The sequence below is a fragment of the Phoxinus phoxinus genome, assembly GCF_949152265.1.
Source record: "Phoxinus phoxinus genome assembly, chromosome: 4".
Classification (NCBI taxonomy): domain Eukaryota; kingdom Metazoa; phylum Chordata; class Actinopteri; order Cypriniformes; family Leuciscidae; genus Phoxinus; species Phoxinus phoxinus.
This window is the reverse complement of record NC_136879.1, coordinates 34,627,316-34,647,859: the sequence shown is the minus strand read 5'-3', so window position 1 is coordinate 34,647,859 and position 20,544 is coordinate 34,627,316. Positions and strand designations below refer to the sequence as shown.

The following is a 20,544-nucleotide window of genomic DNA, read 5'->3' as shown; positions in this document are numbered from 1 at the left end:
ACTGCGGTGCATAGTTATGATAAGGGAACATTACATGTTTTTACAAAGGGAAATTTAAAGACAAAAGCTGTACATACATATATTTCTTTAAAATGTTCTCTTTTTTTCTGAGTACATGACGTGTCTATAAGCGTTTAAAGTGCTCAACCAGAGCCGGTTTTTCACAAAACTATTAATCAATGCTATTCATTCAGATCTTTTTACCTTTTGTTTAGCCAGTTCCTTTACAATGTACAGAAGAGAGAAGTGAAATGAAAGGAGCGTTCTCCTGGGTGTGCTGATGGGTGGTACAGCAGGGCTTGTGTTTAAGTAGCTTTGAAAGTTGTATCCTTTAGGCTGTTTTCTTGGTTTACATATAGGAATAAAATCTCTTAAATTTGTCTAAGTCTATTTAGTGCACAAAGAATACTTGTGCATATCTGTAAAATATAAACTTTAAAACTCTATATGTTCTCATACAATGGCTAGGTTTGGATTAGCATGCTAGCAGTCTACTAGTACTACTTTTTACAGTATGCAATATGCAGATTTTTAAATGCGTGAGATTCCTACCACATTTGCTTACGTGTTCAGTATGCATGTGCCATTATTGTTTAAACTATTCAAACTAGTTTTTTGGGAATTGAAAAATAAAATATAAATATTATATGAAGACCTATAGCTTAAAAAAACAGTAATGTTGACTTGGCTAAATGAAGTAAAATCAAAATGGAAATTTAAAATGTAACTCAACATATTAATAAATGTAGTAATAGTATAAATATTAGAATTGGTATCCCACAATGCAATGCACCCAACATAACTAGTGGGATTGATTTTAAAATGTTCTGGATTTATTTCTATACATTTTTGACACAAAATGTTATTAAAAAAATAAAAAAAGTTTTATTTCCAACTGGATGGCATTTAGTGAATTAAATTTAAGACTTAAGTCATGTGAAAACAGTGAAGCATAATGCATACTGTTTTGCATACTATTTAAAAAAAGTGCACAGTATTCAATGTATACTGTGCAGTATGCAGTAAGCAGTAAACGTCTGAGCAGTGTTGGGGTGAGCTAATGCATTACAATATTGCGTTACTCCCTAGAAAAGGAACTAATTGCATTGCTTAGTTACCTTTCATAGAAATGTTACGCTACTTTTGCAGCACTTTTTCTGATCTGGGCTGGGCTTGATTTTTTGTTTGTTTTTTTAATACACAAAAATACAGTTTTGGCAACTGTAAAGGCCCTTTCACACCAAAAGTGAAATGAATAAGCCTCAGGCTGAAGGAAACAATATATAAACAACAAAAATTATCTTCAAAAAAAGTTACATTTGATCTTCAAAAGTCAGCTGCAAAGACATTGGTGAATAAAGTGAGTTTAAATACATAACGTATATTTGTGTATTTTAACATATTTCATTAATGCAGGTTTGTGTAATATTCTGAGTTTGGTAACTTACGTTAGTCATTTGAAAAAGTAACATAATATTTTGTTTTAAAATGGGAAAGTAATGCGCTACTTTAGTTACTATTACGTTACTTGTAGTGCTTTACCCCCAACACTGCTTATTTGCCATTCCAAACGTAGCCAGTGTGACTGGAATCATTGAATCATTTAAAAACGTTGGAAGTCTTAAAATCCACTAGAGGGAGACAGAGTGTCTTGGAATGTGTCGGAGCACACAGCAGTCCTCACACTCTCTTGGCTTGGCAGTGAGTGCGAGTCACCCAGGCAGTGAAATCCAGTTTTTGTTTCTCTTGGAAATCCATTATTTTGTAAGTCAACTTTACAAAATGGCAATCTGCTCCCGAATAGGATCAGATCGAAGAGAGCCAAACTCTCGAGTGAATACAAGTACAAGAATTTTAAAAGAGTGCAAGTGGTTTTGGACAACCCACGTATGTAGAACAAATTCTCCCTGCAAAACACAGAGGAACAACTGCGCACGTAAAGCACATTTTATATTCCAAATCCCATATTTTCTTTCTACCCAGATCAAGCAGTCTGCCTGAAAATGCAGCTGTAGATTTTTACCCTAAATATGTGACATGCATTTTGAGTAAGTAAAATGTATACACTTTTGATAGCACATAACATGTTGGCCTGTTTGGATGAGTATGCTCTTTTTATGATATAAATCAGATATTTCCCTTTAGTTTTCCCTGCCATGGCCCTTCAGATCCAGAGAGAAACGCAGCCTGCATGACGTGTGCAGATTCATGGCTCATGGATGGAGTGCTGCATTGCAACACTGCAGCTATGCAGCCTGCTCAGACATTACTAACCGAACACAGATTTGGCTGAGCTGAGCCAACCATTTCAGCAGACATAAGCAAACAGACCAAGAGACGGAATATCTGTGTCTATCCACACAGCTACGCACTATACCAGTGGTTCTCAACTGTCTGCCAACCAAATCAAATGGAGCCAAATGGATCACATGTCTGGTTTTACTGCACAACAGCAGGAAAAACAGTTTCACAATTCGATATATAACTACAAACAGCTACAAAAATAGCCAAATAATCACGTTAGAATAAAGTTAGGAGGAAAAGAAAAAGAATTCTGTGGTATTTTGACACACCACTTGGTAAAAGGTATAGTCAAGATTTCTACACAGACAGGTTGTTAAATACGTCATTTAGATCTTCACGCAGTTCATGGAAATATGAACAACTTTCAGTAATTTGATTCTGAAGGCATTGTTTACTGTACAATAAGCATTATTTCTTACGCCGCTTGATGTCCAGTGAAAAGCAAAACCAGTTGAGAACCACCATACTATACTAATCAATAAATATCTGATTTTAATAAATGCAAAAAATCATTATGAAACAAGATATATATATATATAAAATCACAAAAAATTAGCAGAACAGGAATCGGGTTAACATAATTGCTTAAAATAGCTAAATAATAAAAAAGAAGCTCGACTAAAAGTTCAAGTTGCTCATTTGCACACGACAGTCCATTCTTGAGAGCCTATACAGCCTTTTTTTTTTTTTTTTTTTTTTTTTTTACAGTATTGCTGATCTACGTAATCTCCTTGTTTATCGTTCAATCCATAAATACACTGGCTGAAAAATGACAAAAGGCAACAAGCCGTAAGAAGCATAACATTAAAAAAATGAATCAAAGAGGCCATGTGAACAGCTCAACAACAGTTAGGACACTCAACGCTAATCACATGACTGTACAGTGCATCTGACAGACAGAGCGGCACCAAAACCTTTCTCCAAATCATGGCTTATTTTGACACATTTACGGACACGATTTAAAGGGATTAAATGAAAACTGTCAATAAACACTTTTCGGATTTCATACCGCTCTGTCAAAAGCATCCCAAACAGTTGAGATTGCCGAAGCCCCCTGATTTCTAAAAGAGAGTCAAGTGATTTGGAAGACTGCTAATATGTGCACATATAAGAGATACAGCCATTCAAAGAGACTAATTATTCCTGTTCTCCTATTCGTAATATCACCACTGCAGCTATTCAACTACACAATCAAATATCCTGCGATAAATTCGACATCGCACTTCGCTCTACATATACAATGCGCATTCAAAACATATATCTTTATGAATAAAGTGCCCAGAAACAACCCCTCTGAATTTGCCATAACTACAACCACTGTGTACATTCATCTTTGGGTTATGGCGGAAGACTAGTGAGGGTTTCATTGCATTTTTGCTGAACAATCGCAGGAGTGACATTCATCACATGTTATGAATTTGTCAAAATATTTATACTTAAACCAGATATGGCTATGAGCGAGAATTGTGCATTTATGGGGTTTCCAATACAAAAGGAAAGGGGAAGACAAACAAATCTAGATGGAGGCAACAGCTAATTTCATCCACCGTTCCACTAGCAGTTCTGTTTTGGCACTTCAATCTTAAATAACTCCTGAAACATTTGGAAAGTTGGCTTGTTTTGATAAACAGAATTCGCTTTAACATACAAAACAAAAAGTATTTTCTGCTATTTTTGTGTTTTCGTAAGTTAGCATCAAGCTAATCTGATCTATGAGAAGATTTGAGAGGTTCACGCTAATGCTAGTCACATGTAAGTAGCCACTGAGAGGCATGTGAGGTATTATTACAATACATTATATTTTGTCACAAACGTTTTTCACTTGTTTATGTATAGTATGATGACGTGAAAACAGTATTCTTAGCGTAGCATCTGTGAGGACTGGTGCAGGTTAGCGCACAGAGGTTGCTAGCTTGCTCGTTCAGATGTCAAAAGTCAATGTTAGCAGTTAGCATCGATGGTGGTATGGTGTCCTGTGGAGTCTGCATGATGTTATGAACTAGCGAGGGTGATGTTGTATACGACACAGATTGATCAGTCATGTTTAGATCACGCGAGGAAAGACGGGAGAACACGATTCGGAGAAACGGATACATAGTACACTAGATGTACTGTATAAAACATTCACATGCATTAGGGAAATTTTTGTTGAAAGCAGCATCAGAAGATCATTCATTTACAGGGAGTTGGTTTCTGGGGATTGTCTTTATATTGGTGTTTATTTTTTTATTTTATTTTTTTTTAGATTTTTTTTTATGTGAGCATTGTATAATTTATTTCTACAGCATTTGAAGGCTCCCAGGAAGCATGTGGAGCTTGAAGCGTTTACAGGCACCTGTGTTTTATCTAAAGCAGAAAACATGAAAAAATAAATGAATAGAATAAACTGTGCTTGGCTGGATCCTGTATATACACCCCTTATCTGCATCTCTGGTAAGTCTTTCTTCCCCCTTCTGACCCTTTAAAGAACGCTATTAGACATGAAGAATACTCTACGCAACCTAATTTTCACACACGAAATGTGTCAGAACACAATTCACAGTGAACGCCAAGTTAGTGTTGTATTATCAGCATTGCCACAAGGGGTGCTATTGCGTAGAGTGTGTTTCTGGTCTTCAAGTGCACTCACATCCTGCTCTTTAGGACTCATTATCACTTGTAAAATTGGTCGGAAAGGTTAATAATCAGAATCGGTTAGCTGCTTGAATTGGAGGTAAACATATCCCAATGTCAAGAGGCACCCATGGTTTTAATGCGTAAATTATGTTTAGTATTTTTCCATAGAGGCGTTTGCTTTGTTACTGACTTGTCAACTTGTGAGTGACTCCACCTCAGGATCGTTTGGAATGCAGTGTGAAGAAGATGTATAAAGTTGCACAGGAAAAGTTGATCTGAAAAACATTTCGTTACGTGGGTCTTGTGCTGTCGAGCATTGAAAGGATAGGGCAGTTTGTGAAGAAGGCAGTGTGAGTGTGCTGTGTCTCACAGACAAGATAGAGCAGAATGCAAGCACACCAAAGCGTCACCCATGCTTTCTGTCCAACAAAGGGTATGTGATCCAGCCTGCAGCACTTCATATTTTCCCTCAAGCACAGTCTAAAATATATGATGACATATTTATATATAGCGATTTTCTCATGAGATAAAGAGAACAAAACTGTCCATTGTTACGACTTTCTTTCAATCTGTTATAGTTATGCATGTGTACATATGCTCACATCACATATGTACACATACATGCTGTTTTCATGCCTTTGGTGTTGGTTTGCTGTCTGCTTTGGTTCCCTGGAGGCCATTTTCTGTATTGTCATTCCCTGAAGAGCTCACAAGGCACTCTTTACTGTAGGAAAGAGGGAAAAAAAGACATAGACGTTGTAGGACATTGTAACTTTACCTTGACATACAAATGTCAAGTTATCTGATGTTTAAGGTGTGGTCACATTTACTGGCGTTCTGAGAATTTTCAATAGTCATGCATTTCAGGAATACATGAGATTGGGAAATCTGCGTAAGGACAAACGGGTTTTACCCATGTCAATTTCACAACTGACTCAAGCTGATCACATGGATTCACCAAGCTGACCAACCAGTTCAGTTCTGTGTGAGCTTTGCTTCATGATCACCGCTCTACTGACAACAGACAATGGCCCTTCTATTGCCCATGACATTTTTGAAAATGTGACCGCACCCTATATCCCTTATGACGTAATTTCATGTTTTTATGTTTTATCATTTTAAACTACTTCATAGAGTTTAAAAGTAAAAGACTCTTTTAATGAGAATGTGTTCTTAAGAATGATTCGGGATTGTAATTAATTTTATTTCAGACAGAGGATCAAGAGATATGTTGTCCTGTGAGGGATGACCGCTATCACCATTACCCAGAATGCCTTGTTATTGACATTTACTCAAAATGACAGAATGATATTTATTGACATTTGCTCTGGTCTCACAGGGAGTTTTATAACAGTCACCATGTCGAAGTCACCAGAAGAGCACTGGACCCTAGAGAGTCGCTTCTGTTAGTGTGCAGCACACATGCCACTATTTACAGAGAACAAAAGGGAAGATGACTCTGCATATTTTTTTTGTGATGTTGCAAACCACTGCCCATTGTATATCTATCTATCTATCTATCTATCTATCTATCTATCTATCTATCTATCTATCTATCTATCTATCTATCTATCTATCTATCTATCTATCTATCTATCTATCTATCTATCTATCTATCTATCTATTGATTTATAAAGAAAGCAGATGTTAATTCTGACTGGGTGTGTTTTTTTTTGTGTGTGTGTGTAGGCTAGTCCATATATAAGAATTGACTTCAAATCTACTTAACTCTTTCCCCGCCATTGATGAAATTTTCCGGCAATCCATGTTTTCACTGTTATATTGAAGGGGGCTCTATTACACATGCTCTGAAAGTACAGAATCTCCAGATCAAAACACAAGTGAAGAAGAAGCAGAAACAAGAGATAGAATCATTGCTGACGTGCAAGTAATCCGGGTGTAGTCTTTGAAAAAAACGTGATTTCCTCAGCTTTTTGTTCAAAATGTTGCTTTTTTTAAAAATGAAACTTACCCACATTCAAGTGTTAATAAAAAAGAATGCATGGCGCTAGAATTAAATCATGCATTCTTAAGCAGAGGCTTATATATTCTAGAGCAGAGGCTCTTTTCTTTCTTTTAATAAATAAATAGCGTGTTCAGATATTCATACAACAAAATATTCTGGGGGCCATGAAAAATGTGTAAAAACGATTTAAAAAAAATGCTGGCGGTGGCTGGCAACTTAAAAAAATGCTGGCGGGGAAAGAGTTAAAAGTCTATTTAAGTATACAAATGAATACCTAAATAGGAACATAGTAGTATACTTGAAGTGAAAAAATAACATGAATGCAAATAGTAAACAATAAGTATGATGTTATGTTCCCTTAAAGAAGACTTGCAGAATAGAGCTAGCCTAGAAATCTAGACGCACCCTAGCGGCAGCTCATTTTATTTTGCCGCCAGGGTAGTCTAGCAACTCTCTGTTGGCTTTCAAGCTGGAAAAAAACAAACTCTAGTCAGGCCAATCACATACGACTCGATATAGAGTCGACAGGCGGGCTTTACATAATGACGATGTTGCGACGGTTCCCTGCTATTTGAAAACGAAGAATGGCTGCTGCTGCTGGCGAACAGCGGTCTTTCGAATTGGCTTTGGCCGCGACTCTGGAGGACTTGGAGTTAAGCTTTTCTTTGAGAAAAGAACAAAGAACGGCACTTAAGTCATTCTTAAAAAAGGAAGATGTGTTAGGAGTTTTGCCGACCGGATAAGGGAAAAGTTTAATATATCAACTAGCTCCGCTGGTTGGTTGGTCCGTTGGTTAATTGTATCACTATCCTATTACATGCAGAGGGATTTGAAAGACAACCGTTTATCCCGTCCCTCGGATTGAGCCCTGCCAATGATGAGTTCCCAGACCTAGATGGGTCGGGCTTGCCAGTCTAGAATAGAGCAACTAAACTACTAGTTTACTGAGAGAGTATACTAAGTTCAAAGTGTACTTTCATAAACTAAAAAAATGTGCTACAAGTATTTAACTAGTAAACTGTCAGTATATAAGTTCGCCTGTAGTATAGTTGCGGTACAAACGAAAAAATATTTGTCAAAATAGTTGTGTACTCAAAGTTTACACTTAAAGTATACTAATAAGTATACTTTTATACACTAAAAGTGTGCCAATTTAGTCCTGAGTAGTATTGAAATAGTACACTTACAAGTATACTACTTGTACATTGATATTAGTATACTTACTACATACTTAATACATACTTACTACAAAAATATACTTGAACTTTACTTGAGTATTCTTAATAAAATTAACTTGAAGTACACTTATTTTTTTGTAAGGGATGCATCTTAACACACAACAAAGGGCAGGCTAAAATTCTTTGAATACATTATAATCTAGCTGTAAAAAGTAAGGGAACATTCATTACTGTGGGGATTTTGACTCCGGATAAAACCGACTTACTTCTTCTCCTGGACCTGGCTTAGAACGGCGAGGACGACAGCTTTCACCACCATTATGAGAATGATCAGGCCTATGACCCCTCCGAGCACGGACACAATGATTGTGGTCAATGTGTTGTCCACCTCTCTCACTGCAAAGACAAACACGTGTCGAGATGCTTTGAGTGCTATAACACATCGTGAAAAAACACACGGTTTAAAATACATATAATTACCCTATAGTGAAAAATAAATATATTAAGCACTTTAGTTATTATCCAGAAATAGTGCTGAGGTCCAACTAAAAATACGAGGTATGAACTGAAACATCTGGTTTGTTTCTGCTAACAGATGCTGTAAGGGCAGAATTTCCAAACACAACTTTTGCCTACAACGCAATAACAATGAGCAATTTGCAAAAAAAAATATTTAATTTGTTAAATATTTAAGTACTACTTCAGTCATTTATTTTTGTTGAATCCTCTGTTGACCTGTTATGATTAAATGTACAATATAATAACCCGTATATTAGTTCTACGGTTGAGTATACAAATAATATAGCCTGGTAAAAGTTTACAGGAAATGTGTTTAGAGTTGCAAAAAAAAAAAAATCATGAAGAAATATCAGGTAGGCTATAAATTCAGATTTTGCATGGTTGCAAAGCAGCTTTACTTACATATAGAAAGTTACAGAAGTATATGTTATTATAAAACAAAAAACAAAAAAACAAACCTAGTCAGTTAGTTTGAAATGGTGAAAGAAGATGTATTACTAATACACTCCAATGCACATACTGTAATACACTCTTCCCATTACTTTAATGGCCCGTTGCACTTTGAAATGTGGACTGCAACCTTTTGGCCTGTCAAAATATTATGAATTATTAAACTAATTATTCAAATGACCCTGTCCAGTTCACAAAATTACACAAAAATGTTACAGTAAATGTCAAACAAATTCACAATCATTTCATTGTGTTTTACATCAGGAGCAGACTGCAGAATATGGAGAGTTGAAGCGTTCAACTTGTGTCTGCTGGCTTAATTTCTTCTAATTTCTTCATTCTAATTGAGACTATTCTCGCCGAATTGTGATATAATTTATGCTGTCATTGATAGAAAAATCTGTTTGCTTATATTAGTATAGAAAGAACACAAATTATCCGCAGTTTTGCTTGCATATATGCCGTGGTGGCGCAATGGTCAAAATGAGTGAGCTTGTGTGGCAGCGATCCAGGTTCATATCCAGTCCGTAGTGGTTCTTACATCGATGTACTGGTATATACAGGGTGTTCGTAAACAAAAGGGTGAACAGGTGTAACAGTATACAAAACACACACATACACAAACAACGACCAACACTGAAGACTGAAAACAGAGGAACTAAATACACAGAGATAACAAACGAAATGATGAGCAGCTGTGGTGGAGGATTAGTGTCCATGGTGACTGATGAGTGGCGGGAAAATAGAACAAAGGAAACACATGATTGAAGACAAACAAACTAAAAGTCCATGAAGGTGACAAACTGAACATAAACGTGACATCCATAGTGGTTCCTACACCAATGTACATGCTGTTTCCATAGTCTCACTAATGTTCACCGGAAGTTAGGCCTATACTGGATGTGTCAGTAAAAGGCAAAATCTTAATCTGTGCCATTACTTATGAAGATTACTTTATTGTATTTGAAGCACACAATAATGATGCCAATAGCACACTTCTTGCAGTGTACTGTAATTGAATTGCAATTGTAATGTCACCAAAACACATTTGAAGTTTATGCTGAGTGAATCCTGCATTTCAAAATGTAAGTAAAAGTTGAACTTCAGCACTACTTTTGGAGAACTAAAATGCATTTAGTATAAAATTAGTTGTTCCAATTTAACAGACTTTAAGTATACCAATTTTATCAATTGTGCTTAAAGGGATACTTCACCGATTAACATTAAGCTTTGTATTAGTAGAAACCGGTAGTATTTTCAAATGACCGTGCTTCCCTCCCTCATGTCCTCCTGAGACGTGAGATTTCTGTATTATGTGTCTGTAAAAAAAACTTAGATTACGTAAAAATCGTCATTTAGCGTCAGAGGCTCTTTTAGCCAGAGGCTAGAGACTACAGCCAGTAGTAGGTGCTGTTTCGCATGTTTTCAACCCGCCCACATGGAGGTGGGATCTCACTCACAGAATGTACAAATAGTGTCAGCCATCTTTTTTTTTTAAGCTAAGCTAACAGACTCTTGCTCTGTGGAGAAAGCTGAGTAGTAGGCTAACCACAATGGTGGAAAGTAGTTTTGAAGATGACATGGCAGAAGGGGATTTTGATGATCTGGTGCACGAATCCGATGCCCGTGGCGAGCCTGTACGATACCTGTTCGATACCTGTACGATACCTGTACGAGCCGCAATACAGCGAGGAACAGTTGCGGAAGAGGTGGCCGGAGCAGCTGCTGCAGCAGAGGAGCAAGACCTGTTTGTATTTAAATTAATTTATCAACTAAATCGTCACGGAGACTCACGATAAAACGGCGTCTTTTCAGTTTCGAGTCAACTAGTAACCTAGTTGTATCATTTCTTCCGATACTGCCCTCTGTAACCGGTAGGCGTGGCTTGGGAGTGGCCTCGTAGGGTAGCGAAGCAAGTGCATTCTAGGAGTTGTTGTCTTTCATCCACATGAGCCAAAAATAAATTTTCTGGCTTTTCTCAGTCTAGAAGGCACCAACTTCTAAAATAATTTCACATTTCTTCTACATAAATGAGCCAATTTAAATAGACATTCATCTTTCCAGCGGTGAAATATCCCTTTAAGTATACTATTTTTTTCACTATAAGACCTTTTGTAAAACTGAGAATGGAAACTTACATTCGTCCACCACATAAAGCGTGAAGATGGCACTATGGTTGCGTTCCTTCTCCTTAGGGTTGCGGGCGAAGCAGATGTACTCTCCCTGGTCCTCGAAGGTGACGTTATGCAGTAAGATGGAGATGTTATTTTTCTTGCTGGAGCCGACAAACTCCACCCGCTCATGATAGATTTTTACGTTAGGTTCTACTCCTTCTGCTGGGATAGTGGCCTCACAAAGCTGAGGGAATAGATCACGGGAATAGGTCACCGTATTAGAAAAAAACATCAAACTAAGTGCCATGTAGTTATTTTTGCTTGAATTCACATTTTCAAGATAAATATTTCTCAAAATATACACTGTTTAAGTGGGTCATGAATTGAGGAATCACATTTTCCTTGAGCTTTTGACACATAAGAGGTCATCATAATATAGGAATTTATCATTTCAAAACTTCCTTGTTAGTCCCAAAAACATCTTTTATTGAAACCAAGCTCAGAAACCGACTCGTTTTGGAATGTGGCGATTTATGACGTCATAGATATTTGAAAGAAAGCCTCTGCAGAAAAAGATCAACGCCTACTTCATCATCGCAACTTTGGCCCCGCCCACTGGCGTGCTAGTGAGATGACGAGGATAGAAGAGCGATACAGGATCACTTGACTAAAAATAACATTACCTTCCAAAGGAGCCTAATGCTAGGAATGTGGTTATTTATGTTCAACAATATGAATATCTCAGTTGAGCATTATTTATTTGTATTCTGTACATTTCTTTGTGAATTCTGTGAATTCTTTGCTAAATCAGTCGCAGTTTTGGTGCAGGCTTTGCAAACAGACTTTTACGATATGGACTCGACAGTAATGCCACAACATGTAAGTAACCATGTTCATTCTAATACCTGTTCCCTTTCGTTGTCACTTCGAGTTACGTCGAATGACGACGAATGGGGTTCGCTTAGAAGCCTATCCTCTTCGAACAGTAATAAAACGAGCCAATGGCAAGCAAATGCCATGGGTCTGCTGAATTTGCATAGCGTAACTCCGCCCCACAGTGTGGGTATATAAGGAAGTGAGCCGGCAACATGCAGATATGTTTTCGCTTTCGGAGCCAAGTTTATTCTTCACTCCACAAGCCATCCTGAGTATCATCTCTATATTCCTCTTCGAGACGAGCTTCCCTCCAGGTGTTGGTGTGACAGCGAGTTCCAGCGAGTGCACATTCCCTGCGATCTGAGCAGTGATCTGCCAGTGTGTGTGTGTTCTCTCCCTGGTCGCTTCAGCATCTGCGGGGATCTTCCTTCTCTCTAAAAGAGCAAAGCGCGTGGCACGTCTTTTTAAAGATGCATCGCCCGTGCCCTTCTGGTTGTGGTCACTGGCTGTCTGATTTAGATGGGCACAATCGCTGTTTTGCGTGTTTGGGCTTAGAGCACGCCAAAGCAGCGCTTGTGGATGACTCATGTTTTCATTGCGGAAACATGACCATCGCGACACTACGGTCGAGACTCAGTGATCTCGAAAGAGTGAGAGTCCCCTCATCCACACCCCGATCTACCAGCTCTAGTGGCGGGAGCGTAGACCACCCTGTCGGTTGCTGTACGCTACTGTCGCGGTATTGTCTGAGCGGACTAGTACGTGCTGGTTCTTGAGCAGCGCCCGGAAGCGGTGCAGAGCGAGACGTACTGCCAGCAACTCGAGGCAATTGACATGCCATAGGCGGTGGGGACCTGTCCAGGAGCCCGCGGCAGCATGTCCATTGCACATGGCACCCCAGCCCGTGGAGGAGGCATCCGTTGACACAACAACATGCCTGGAAACTCGTTCTAAGGGCACTCCGGCCCGTAGAAAGCTGAGGTTCGTCCACGGGGAGAAGGTCTGACGGCAGGTCGGAGTAACTGGTACTCGGAGCTTGCCCTGGTGCCATGCCCACCTCGGGACTCGATCGTGAAGCCAGTGCTGAAGCGGTCTCATATGAAGTAATCCGAGCGGCGTTACCGCGGCTGCAGATGCCATATGCCCCAGGAGCCTCTGAAAAAGTTTCAGTGGAACCGCACTCTTGCCCTCGATTTGTCTCAGGCAAGTCAGCAGTGACTGTGCGCGCTCGCTCGTAAGCTGCGCGCACATGGCGACCGAGTCGATTTCCATACCGAGAAAAGAGATCCTCTGCACGGGGCAGAGTTTGCTCTTCTCCCAGTTGACCCGAAGGCCCAGACGAGCTAGGTGCCGGAGCACTAGGTCCCTGTGTTCGCAAACCTGGTCCCGAGAGTGAGCTAGGATTAGCCAGTCGTCGAGATAATTCAGGATGCGAACCCCGTGTTGCCGTAGCGGCACAAGGGCTGCCTCGACGACCTTCGTGAAGACGCGAGGAGACAGGGCCAGCCCGAATGGGAGAACCGCGTACTGGTATGCCTGCCCCTCGAAAGCAAACCGTAGGAACGGTCTGTGTCGAGGAAGAATGGAGACATGAAAGTAGGCGTCCTTCAGGTCGATCGCTGCAAACCAATCCTGTGGCTGCACACATTCGAAAATGCGCTTGGCCGTGAGCATCTTGAACGGAAGCCTGTGAAGGGAACGCGCAGATCCAGGTTTTCTTGGGGACAATGAAGTAGGGGCTGTAGAAGCCGGACCTCATTGCGGCTGGAGGGACGGTCTCGATCGCACCCTTCGCCAGCAGGGTGGCGACCTCCGCTCTCATGACAGGGACTCGTCCCATTGCGCCCAGTTTTACTCCCTGACCGAGGGCACGCTCGGCACGGACGCTCTGGCGCACAGCTGGCCCCGGGGCCTCCGCAAGTATGCGTTTCCCCCAGTGAGCCTTCTTGCACAGACCCTGTGCAAGATCAGGGAGGACGAGGAGCAGGTCATATTGGTTGCGCCACACTGGCCCACCCGAACCTGGTTCTCCGAACTTGTACTCCTCGCGACAGCACCTCCCTGGCCAATTCCTCTGAGGAAGGACCTCCTTTCTCAGGGACGGGGCACCCTTTGGCACCCTCGCCCCGATCTTTGGAACCTCCACGTGTGGCTCCTGGACGGGACGAGGCAGGTTTGAGTACCCTACCACCAGCGGTGGTGGCTACCATCACTTCCGCTAGAGCATTGTCCACTAGACATGCCTACGCGTTGAAGTGGAACCTCTTCGTCTCTTGGTGCTCTTCTCACTCAGAAGACCCCAGATCATGCCCAATCAGTGTTGTGCTTTCCTTCCTGCAGGATGGGTTGGAGCGAAGGCTGTCTCCCTCCACCCTGAAAGTATATGTTGCCTCTATCGCCGCACATCACGACGCAGTTGATGGTAAGTCCGTGGGAAAGCACAACCTGGTTATCAGGTTCCTGAGAGGAGCAAGGAGACTACAGCCTCCTCGCCCTCCTCTCGTTCCCTCTTGGGACCTCTCAGTGGTACTAACTGCCCTGCAGAGTGCTCCCTTTGAGCCTCTGCAATCAGTGGAGCTTAAGTTCCTGTCAATTAAGACAGCGCTCCTGGTTGCTTTGGCCTCCATCAAGAGGGTAGGGGACCTGCATGCATTTTCTGTAGACGAAGCGTGCCTGGAATTCGGGCCGGCCTTTTCTCACGTGATCCTGAGACCCCGGCCTGGATATGTGCCCAAGGTTCCCACCACTCCCTTCCGGGACCAGGTGGTGAACCTGCAAGCGCTGCCCCTGGAGGAGGCAGACCCAGCCTTGGCATTGCTCTGTCCAGTACGCGCCCTCCGTGCTTACGTAGACAGAACGCAGTGTTTCAGGACCTCAGACCAGCTCTTTGTCTGTTATGGTGGGAAGCTGAAGGGAAGGGCTCTCTCCAAGCAAAGGCTGTCTCACTGGATAGTGGACGCCATTGCTTTGGCTTACCAGCAGCAAGGTCGACCGTGCCCCCTTGGTGTGACGGCCCACTCCACCCGGAGTGTGGCCTCCTCTTGGGCTCTAGCGCATGGCGCCTCGCTAACAGACATCTGCAGAGCTGCAGGCTGGGCGACACCCAACACATTCGCCAGATTCTATAATCTTCGAGTGGAGCCAGTGTCCTCCCGAGTACTCGCTTCAACCAGCCGGTGCTAGGACCCGCTCAGGTGTCTTCGCTTGCTCGCCATTCCACTCCACGGACTGGATACGTGCGATATTCTCCTCAGGTGAGCCTGATAAGCCCTGAGTTCCTCCAGCGCTGTTGACGTCAACGCCAGAGTTATGCCTCCGGCAGCTTTCGCGTTGGCTAGGTGCCACCATGTGCATGGTTCCCCCGCTGGGCGACCCCCACGTGTGTATTTCCACTGTAAGCCTCCTTCGAGCATGTGTCTTTCCCTTGGCAAGCCAGTCTGCCACCCCTGGGGTTGAAATACTCCACCCTACGGGCTGGACACCCCAGTGTTCTCCGTATGCACCCCCCTCCGGGTCTTATGTGTATTCTTAAGCCCTCCCTTCGGGCAGGCACTGATTGCATATTTCCACTGTGATATGCTTCCCAGTGTACCTTGGTATTCCTGTGTTAAGTAGGAGTCCTTCGTCCGTGCTAGTCTCACGACAGGGAGCTCAGACTTACGCAGGGCACTGGAAGACAGCCGAGGTGGCGTGATTGGACTGGGAACCCCATTCGTCGTCATTCGACGTAACTCGAAGTGACAACGAAAGGGAACGTCTCGGTTACGGATGTAACCCTCGTTCCCTGAGTAGGGAACGGAGACGTTACGTCTTCCTGCCACTTCCGCTGTACCGCTGGAACAGCCTGAGTTCAGCTTGGCTCCTTCAGCGAAGAAACATATCTGCATGTTGCCGGCTCACTTCCTTATATACCCACACTGTGGGGCGGAGTTACGCTATGCAAATTCAGCAGACCCATGGCATTTGCTTGCCATTGGCTCGTTTTATTACTGTTCGAAGAGGATAGGCTTCTAAGCGAACCCCATTCGTCGTCATTCGACGTAACGTCTCCGTTCCCTACTCAGGGAACGAGGGTTACATCCGTAACCGAGACGATCTGTGACCAGTGATTTCTGATAAGTAGTGGTTCATGTACAGTCAGATGTTCTTTGTCTCAAAATCGTTTTTTTGCTGTTTGCGTCAGTAAAACAAATGGTCAACTTCACATTGTTTGATGAAAATAATCTGTTATTTAAACAGTTAATATATATATATATATATATATATATATATATATATATATATATATATATATATATATATATATATATATAATGTAACAAACTAATAATTTGTTTACAGATGTCACCATTTTACAATAGCCACAATAGCTATGTATCATTGCTTTGACACAGAATGCTTTCAAATTACACAACATCTTACTTTTCTCACAAAACCACTGCCAAAACTATATACAGGCTCATTTGCATGTTTATATGCTCTTTGCAAAACTTTTAAACTAACTTTCAAAACCTAACATAATACAATGTACAAGACAGTAATTTGCAATGTTTCTACACTAAAACCATATTGAAATAAATTCTAAAAAGTCATAAAATGTCATACTAAACACATTAGACGTGGCTGAACACCTACACGTGTTTAGTCTTTCAATGTCATTACCATCTATACAAAACAGAATACAACTTAGGAATCATTTTGTAATGTAATGTAAACATGGACCATGTAACATACACTGCAGTGAATTCTAAAGAGTCAAGAGCTGTCATTTTTGTTTTGTGAATAAATATGAGATAAATACTGTGTAATGGTAGATGTTGTTAGTGTTGTTTTATGAGTGACAAACTGTGCTTATTGGTTGACAACTTTTGCTATAGTATTAGGGAAGAATGAGTTGATTTGATATCCCATTTTTTATGTGAAATGAACTGCTGTGCCAAGATGAAAGTTCGATAAGAGAACTGTGTGAAGCATTATTGTGAAATGGGTAAAGAAAAAACTGTAAAAATGTTCTTCTGTTAGCATGAGCTGCATGAAATCAGTGTGATTGAGAGACGGCTGAATGTCTCACCTTAACCATTGTCCCATTGTCCTTATACTGCCAGTTGAAGTAAAGGTTTTTAATGCCTATGCAGCTGGCGTAAGTGCAGGGTAAGAGCACTGAACTTCCATTCATCACTTCAATGAAATTGACCTTCCCTGTATTCACCTCCAAAGCCTGAGCGTACCACACTCCTGAGAGACATGGAGGAGAGATGAACAACGATTATCAAGACTTGTCATCCTAACACAAACAATTTGCCAGTGATTGCGAGATACTAGTATGGTTCCCCACAAAGATGGCAGTGGTTGCACTTTATTTTACAGTATGCGCACTTACTGTACGTGTACTAAGAAAGTACTGGTTAATATAAGGTAACTACATGGGTAATGGTTAGGTTTAGGGGTAGGTTCAGGGTTAGTACCTATTTATTACCCAGTTATTGTAATTACTATATTAAGTACATCGTATGTACATGGGGAACAATTTCTGAAATCCTTGTCCTGAAATGATTTGGTCCCCATGAGGAAACCCATGTTTTGGCCAAATATGGACAAACCCAAACGTTGGTTTACATTTCTTCATTAAATTTTAAACCCAACGGTTGGGTTTTTCCATATTTGACAAAAACATGAGTTGAAACAACCCAGCTTTAATATATATATATATATATATATATATATATATATATATATATATATATATATATATATATATATATATATTCTGCTCAATCTACCGACAGACTGAAAACTCACAATCAGGGTTAATAATCAGTTCATAAATGTTGCATTCCCAATGAGAAAAAAAGCCATTCAATATGACATGCAGAGTTGTTTTCTAACCCAGCTCTGGTATTCGTAGCATGTGTTGTAGCTGAGAGCCTTTGCGGGAAGGACTATTTTTAAATGCTTCCCTCGCAGTGTTGAATTTCACAAGCATAGATAACTCTGATGTAAGCATGTAGCCAGGTTATCGTTTTTATTCTCTAAGCACAAAAATACACAGCACACACTGTTTAGGGGTGGATTACGGCCTACACATTTTTTTTCCATTAGATAGAACTATATCATATCAATACTTTTTTTGTACTGTATAATTGTAGTAGACTTAAATTCAAGTGGTTGTCCTGTGGTGCAACATGTTATAATTTATCTTAAACATTTCCCAATTATAAAGTGAAATTTAAAGTGACATGTGAAGGCCAAGTATGGTAACCCATACTTTGAGTTTGTCCTCTGCATTTAACCCATCTAAGTTAGAGCACACACATCAGGAGCAATGCGTAGTGAACACACACTGTAAACCATGGACTGTTTCTGCTGTGGCTCAGCAAAAACAGGGCAAGGGTACCTCAAAAAAAGTGAACATGACAGAGCTCGTAATAAAACAAGAATCAACATTGGCTTGGCGAGAACCTGAGGGATTTGAAATGTTCTAAAAGTGAGGCAGAGATGGCATTTTTATTACTCAACAGGCAAGTAAAGTATTTATATCGTTATAGTTGTTGTAGCGCTGTGCTGGAATATATTTTAAAAAATTACAGTGTCTATGGGTAAAACTACAGTAACGTCTTCAGCTCAGCTTGAGATCCTAAACTGAACCTAAACATCTAAACTTGGTTATATATCTGAAAGTTAGGGTAGGTAATGTTTTTCACAAACACTTTTTGTTATACTGGTTGAAACTCTCTTCACATCCTGATAGCAATCAATCATAGAAGGGGTCTAAATATTCAAATATGTCTTCTGTGGAAGTCCAAAAAATGTTTTTCAAATCATTGCATTTGGTCCGAATAATAGGATGTCCTACCTGCCTGACAACATACGTATTTGCATGCCTCCGCGCACCATCACACATCATCAGCACTTTCCAAGAGGCCATGCAGGGTTGTAGACAGACAGTAACCAATCGCCTCAAACAAACAGCAGTCATCTTTAACAGTTCCTCCTGAACCAAAACAACAAGCTAATGCTGCGTTCACACCATGTAATTACCATAAGTACGAGATGACAACCCGTGATGTTCAACCTGGAGCTGTTCTCCCCTCGGAATTATGCGTTTCCATGGCAACACTATCAACGCCGAAATTAATCTGCAGCATGAGGTCATTTAATGCTGTCTCTCGTGATGCTTTGCAGACTCTGCTCTGGCTGTCCACGTTCATGTGTTTTGAAGGGAGGGTGGGATCTTATGCTTTTAAAGCTAGCCTGCTATTGTTAGCCTCTCCAAAATTACCTACCCAAGCTTTAATCTTAGTAGTGAATGTTTTATTAGAAATAGGATAACCATATTCATCCACACAGTCACCCAGATCCAAAGCACAACCGAAACAATTTTCTCCTGCAAAATGCATGCAGTTTTGTTTTTAACCGCTAGAGGGTTAAAAGGTGCAATGTGTACCTTTAAATTAAAATCATGAATATATGAATGAAAAAATATAAAATATCATAAAATGAAAATATCGGTATTGGCCAGAATTTTTATATCACTGCAAACAATATATTTTGATATTGTGCTCTTTCATTTTTGGAGGGATTTATTTGTATATATGTATTGTGGGATTGTTTAACCATAAAGGATATATCAGAAGATAATAATTGTTCTACCTTTTAACCTGAGATAGACTTTACATCTGTGATGCCCAAAAACAGCAACTTAGGTAGAAGATTTGAGACATAGTCAAACTTAAAGCAAGCAGGTTCAGATCAAATAGCCTTGTGCGGCACTTTATATGACGCTGGTTTTATAAGGTCCAGGGTTCAAGGAAGATAACAGCCTCTTCACCAAGACCATATGCCTGCCTCCTGTCTGCTGCCTTCTGGCTATTGATCCCTGTAGCTTTGCTCATAGATGGATGACCAGCCATTATTGTGCACTTATTCATCGATGAGGCCACTCTAAAGCTCAGAGAGTTCATTTCTGAGCCTGTCATCACACTGACATTCACAGACACTGTGTGCGGGTAACTGATGCGCAAAAGATGCTGTCAAATGTTCAGCTGATGTGATCATTCTCCTCCTTTTGGAGATTTTTTTTTCTGTTGTTCTCGATCACTTTCTCTTCTAACTGTATTTTATGGTCTCTGTTAAAAGAGTTATACCACAAAGAGGTAAATTTCTAATGCTATATATGTTTTTGTGCCCAAAACAGTCATAAAGCCATAAATGTATTGTAACTAAAATATTAATAACAAGACAGAATAAAACGATTTTATGTTTAACTACAAATTTTGATGTTTGGCCTGAAAGTTTAAAGTAGTTTTAATAGCTTGAGGTTTGAAGGTTTTACTGTCAGACAGACAGAAAGAAGGTCAGATGACGATAGAAAGAACAATAAAAAATTGTTAGCATGTTTCAGCACATTTCTACCATGTTTTAGCATTAGGCCTATGCTAACCTGTTTCTACCATGTTGATAATATATTGCTTGGCATCACTAGAATGTTTGAAGACATTTTGACATGTTTTAACATAACTCG

General features: G+C 40.4%; 1 protein-coding gene across 2 annotated transcripts in view; it reads right to left on the bottom strand.

Moving 5' to 3' along the window:
- Positions 1–3,009: 3,009 nt before the first annotated feature.
- Positions 3,010–20,544, bottom strand: part of scn4ba (sodium channel, voltage-gated, type IV, beta a) — a 28,569-nt gene continuing 11,034 nt past the window's right edge. The window contains exons 2-6 of one of the 2 annotated variants that reach the window (XM_079611274.1): positions 17,095–17,258; positions 11,172–11,391; positions 8,331–8,460; positions 6,650–6,728; positions 5,524–5,644 (exon numbers count right to left, since the gene is read on the bottom strand). In XM_079611274.1, the coding sequence (XP_079467400.1) occupies positions 6,698–6,728; positions 8,331–8,460; positions 11,172–11,391; positions 17,095–17,258 (545 nt within the window). In that variant the 3' untranslated portion in view covers positions 5,524–5,644; positions 6,650–6,697. Of the gene's footprint in view, positions 5,645–6,649; positions 6,729–8,330; positions 8,461–11,171; positions 11,392–17,094; positions 17,259–20,544 lie in introns of both variants that reach the window. The other variant, XM_079611273.1, reaches the window with a different exon arrangement.